Here is a 4,817-nt window from a genome sequence, read left to right as displayed (position 1 = left end):
CGAGGCAGGAGAAAAGTTAAAGTAAAGCTGTTCCCTAAAAAGGACTATGAAATCCTTTCATCCTATCCAAAGAAGCTCTCCGCGTTTCGTTCATTTTTGTAGGTGGCGAAGGGAGCCGGACAAGGCCAAGCTAAGAATGACCTCGATGGTTAGGACTTTGTAGAGAAGGCCTGGAGGTAGCGAAGAGTAAAGCATGAGAGAGAATGTGAGTAGTGAAGTGCAGTGCAGTGCAGCGAGGCTCTGCGCGGCAAGGGGACCTCTGAGATTCCAGTCTGAGGAGGGATAATGAGGCAGGCACTGCTTTTTCTTTTATTGCTGGGTGAGCTCCCCAAACTTCTCAGAGACAAGATCGCACACAGTGCCATCTGACGCTCACAGCGGTGTTTCCTGGAAGTCTCAAGTCTGGGAGGTGATCAGTAAGATGTACACACCAAGGCTAGAAACAAAGTCATCTGCCTAACTTGTGTCTGCCTTGGATGGCTTGCCGTAGTTAACGCACAATGGGTTCCGCCAGCTCCTTGACCCTGGGGGAACAGTATGCTTTCAAAGCAGAAGGCTTGACTTTAAAGACGTCCGGGTCGTAAAATACAAGGTTCGCTGGACTCCTAGAATAGGAGAAAAAGAAGCCAATCTGATGTGAAGAGAACAGAAAAGGAACTGATATTTCCCAAGCACATGCTCACCCCCAAGTGAAATAATGAGCATATTATTGTCCCATTGGGATTTCAAGGCCACCATTATACAGGTAAGAAAACGAAGGGTCAAAGAAAGACACTATAAGCATGATCTAGGGTCTGCAAGCTGTCAAATTCCAAAGGATTTGCTCTTTTCCAAAAAAAAAAAAAAAAAAAAAAAGTTACAGTTTTATTTTGTTTTTAACTTTAAATCAATTTTCCCCCTTTCTCCAGACCCCTAACCCTTCCTGTCTCACTTTAAGCTTAAATTGCAATACCTTGTGGGTGGATGGGCTAGCTCCTGGATTCTCTCGGACACTTGAGAATGAGTCGCAGCATAAGATACAGGCCATTGAGCATCTCGGACAGGCAGGTAATCTTCATGAACACGTTTGGACTTTGCTAGAAATATCGTTCTTTCACTAGGATTGGCAAGTAGGGCAGCAGGGGCTACCTGGAGCAAAAGAAAAAAAAAAGACACAAATGCCATCCCAGAATTTCCTGTGCCCCCTGTCTCCCTCTCATTTCTCTCCTGAAATACTGCAGTTGTACTCTCTGCTGACCCCCTCGCCTCCTGCTCTTAGGCCCAGCAGTCCAGCCTTCCTCGCATGGCTGCAGGAGCCTCTCCCTACCCCACTCCATTGGCAAAGCCCTCTACCAGGCAAGTACTTTCTAAAGCTGGGCTGGAGCACACCACTCTCAGGTGTTAGCCCCCTCTGAGGAAACCTCCGTTTGCTGACACTGGAGTAGGTTCCTTCCTGCGTCTGCAGAACCCCCCAACCCTGCCCCATCTCTGACCTCATCTTCCCCCCTTCCCATCAGGATGTTGTGACCCTTGGCCTCTTTTCTGGCTCTTTCTGCCTCAGGACTTCTTCACTTGCTAGTTCTGCGTGAGACATCTTTCCTCAGTCTTGGCTGAGACATATTTCCCTTGTTTCTAGATTCAGACCTCAGACCCTCACGGAGGGATTCCTGACCTACAGAGACAGATCATCCTTTCTAATGGGCCATCTCTAGAGTGCTTATTTAATCTTCCTGTTTGTCTGTTTGAGACTGTCTTACAAGCCCCCATGCTATACAACTCAACTGTGCCTCAAACCTGAGGTCCTCCTGCTTCAGGATCCTGAGCACAAAGATAACACATTTGTTTCACCATACCTGGCTCACTTAATCTTTCTTACAATATGGCTCTACAGCACAAACTCATTTGTCTATCATCTGCTTTTTCCATTACAGTATAAACTGCTCGAAGGAGACGGTTTGCCCTATTACCTAATAGGTGCCAAATGAATACGTGTTGCCTGACTATTCTCCTCTTGCCTGACTTTGAAAGGCACATCTTCCATACTGTTTCTTTATTGGTAAAAATGAGAAGGCTGTTGCATAGCAACCAGCCAGTCCTCCCTGTGAAGAGCAAAGACTCACACCCAGCTCACTAACTTCAAAGCCCACATTCTTTGCCCTCCACTCCTCTGCCTTCCTCCTTATCACGCTGGTAGCCTCCCTTCCCATCATAGAACCCGTTCAACATTATCTTTTCTGATGATTTTGGCCTAGGCCTTGTTGAGGCAAAACAGCATCTTAGGAGCAACCAGAAAGCAAGCCAATGAGGGAGGCAGGGGTGACTTACAGGACGGATGGGCAATTCGCTCCTTTCTCTTTCATAGCATAGACCCTCTATCTTAATCCTTGGGTGGGCAAGGTCTACAATCCTTGGGGTTGCAACAGCAGTCAGGGTAGAGAAGGAAATCTTGGTTTCAATCTAGGAAAGAAAGAGAAAACAGTATGTAAATGTGTGTCCAGTTTAGCATTATAGAATTTGGTCTGAGCTCTTGACTGTGTTCCAAGAACTCAACAGAAAGGGTGGGAAGCCTTCAGTTATCCTGGACAGGATCAGCTTCCATCTTACTCAAACTGGACTGCATGGGTTCCACGACAGCTATACATAGATTTAATTTTTACATGGCACGTGTGGGAGAAACAGCCAGCGATGGTACAAATTAACTCAGAAGTCCGTGGTAATGTTGATCTTGGTGAGATGGGTCAGCAGGTAAAGTGCTTGCCATACAAAGCTGATGACCTGTGTTCAATCCCCAGAACCTACATAAAGAGAGAAGGAGAGAACTGGCTCCGAAGAGCTGTCTTCTCTACTCCACAAGTGTGCCGTGGTAATGGTTGCATGTGCGCATGCGTGCACCAGCACATCAGGTAAATAGATGTGATGAAAATTTAAAAACAAACAAACAAACAAACAAAAACCAAAAAAACCCAAAAAACCAGGAAGTTGGCCAAGAGAAGCTGTGGCTGTATCATATGTGTATACCCAAGCAAGAAGACTGTGTCCTAATTTTTTAACCCCTTGAGGAAAGGGGATTTCAGCATCACAGATTGACACAGTGAAGGACGTTTGCTTAAGCAGCTCTCTTCTAATTGGAACAAGTAAGAAAAGCAGTAAAAGGCAAGAAGAAAGCAGAAGCATGTGTCTGTGCAAAGCAGCCTGTCAAGAGTTTAGCAGGCTTGGGGGCTCTGGGGCATGACCACTCTTTCATATACAATAAACTAAAACAAGGGACTGAGGGGCTGTCACTTAGGAATTGAAGGAATTGGACCTGAGTCCTATCTCTTTCCCTGAAGAGACATAATGCTTGGAAGTTCATTAATGAACAACTCTCCAACTCTGAATCTGAGAGCCATGACCCTCATAGAATTAATACCTAGCATGAGTCTCTCAGATTATTGGTGCTGCCTCTTGTGAGAGTTAAGTGGCACCGCTGGCTTGTTTGAATTCCTAAATCAGGACAGTGTCTCTCAGAAAAAGTTTCTCGGTCTGAAGACTATAGAAAATAGAATAAAGCCTGCAAGAACTATAAAAGACAATGGTCTCTTTGGCATAGTCTGTTCTCAGCCCTTGAAGGGTACTCTACTTCTTTCTTTCCTTCTTTCTTTCTTTCCTTTCTTTTTTTTTTAAAGATTTATTTTATTTATTATATGTAACTACACTGTAGCTGTCTTCAGACACACCAGAAGAAGGCATCAGATCTCATTGCAGATGGTTGTGAGCCACCATGTGGTTGCTGGGATTTGAACTCAGGACCTTCAGAAGAGCAGTCAGTGCTCTTAACCAATGAGCCATCTCTCCAGCCCCCTTTCTTTCTTTCTTTCTTTCTTTCTTTCTTTCTTTCTTTCTTTCTTTCTTTCTTTCTTTCTTTCTTCTTTCTTCCTTCCTTCCTTCCTTCCTTTCTTTCCTTCTTTCCTTCCTTCCTTCCATCCTTCTTTCTTTCCTTTTATTTATTTTATGTGTATGAGCATTTGTCTACATGTATGTCTCTATACCTCGTGTGTGTCTGGTGCCCGAGGAAGCCACAAGAGGGTGTTAAATCCTCTGGAATAGGAGTTATGGATGGTTGTGAATGCCATGTGGGCATTAGGAATCAATCCTGGGTCTTCCACAAGAACAACTGCTCTTAACCATTGAGCCATCCCTCCAACTCCAAAACTGTAGTTTATTTAATAAATGCAGCCTGTCTCCCACACTATATTCTCTGTGTCTTGTTTGAACTCGTAAATCAGACCTCACAGGGACCAGGGAACTAAAGGGTTGTGATGCTGCCTCCTACAGACCCGGGAGTCCTTTATCAGTATCTAAATTGTGAAAACTTGCTCAAATCGCGAGCTCTGTCTATTCACATTACTTGTATTTGAGTTTGAAGGTGGGGGATGGGGAGTTGATTCAGTGGTTAAGAGCACTTGCTGTTCTTATAAAGGACCAGGGTTCCATTTCCAGCTCCCACGTGGTTACAACTACCTATAATTCCAGTTCCGGGAGATGTATTGTCCTTTTCTGATCTTCACTAGCAAGCACCAGGCATGCACATGGTACACATATAGGCATGCAGGCAAAATGCTCATACACATAATAAAATAAAATAATATAAAATCTAAATGTAAAATAAAATAAATCTAAAATTAAATATGAAGAGCTTGAAGCAGGGTATATCAATCAATGCTAACAAAACAGCACTTTAATTGCAGGCAGAAAAAACCAGTAAGTTGTTTTTGAAATTTATTCTTGTGCAGTGTAAGTGAAGAGGACATGGAGCATTGTCAGGTGTTCACAGGTTTTTTTTTTTTTTTTTTTTTTTT

The 4,817-nt window shown here is 43.9% G+C and overlaps 1 protein-coding gene across 1 annotated transcript in view; it reads right to left on the bottom strand.

The window, feature by feature from the left end:
• Nucleotides 1-273: 273 nt before the first annotated feature.
• The window catches only part of Thegl (theg spermatid protein like), a 41,386-nt gene continuing 36,842 nt past the window's right edge, over nucleotides 274-4,817 (bottom strand). The window contains exons 7-9 of the mRNA XM_031342820.1: nucleotides 2,305-2,436; nucleotides 953-1,128; nucleotides 274-605 (exon numbers count right to left, since the gene is read on the bottom strand). Coding sequence (XP_031198680.1) covers nucleotides 491-605; nucleotides 953-1,128; nucleotides 2,305-2,436 — 423 coding nt within the window. The 3' untranslated portion in view covers nucleotides 274-490. The remainder of the gene's footprint in view (nucleotides 606-952; nucleotides 1,129-2,304; nucleotides 2,437-4,817) is intronic.

The sequence above is a fragment of the Mastomys coucha genome, unplaced genomic scaffold (genome assembly GCF_008632895.1).
Source record: "Mastomys coucha isolate ucsf_1 unplaced genomic scaffold, UCSF_Mcou_1 pScaffold22, whole genome shotgun sequence".
In the NCBI taxonomy this organism is placed as follows: Eukaryota; Metazoa; Chordata; class Mammalia; order Rodentia; family Muridae; genus Mastomys; species Mastomys coucha.
Note: the sequence above shows the minus strand (reverse complement) of the source record. Positions and strands in the feature narration are given on the sequence as shown.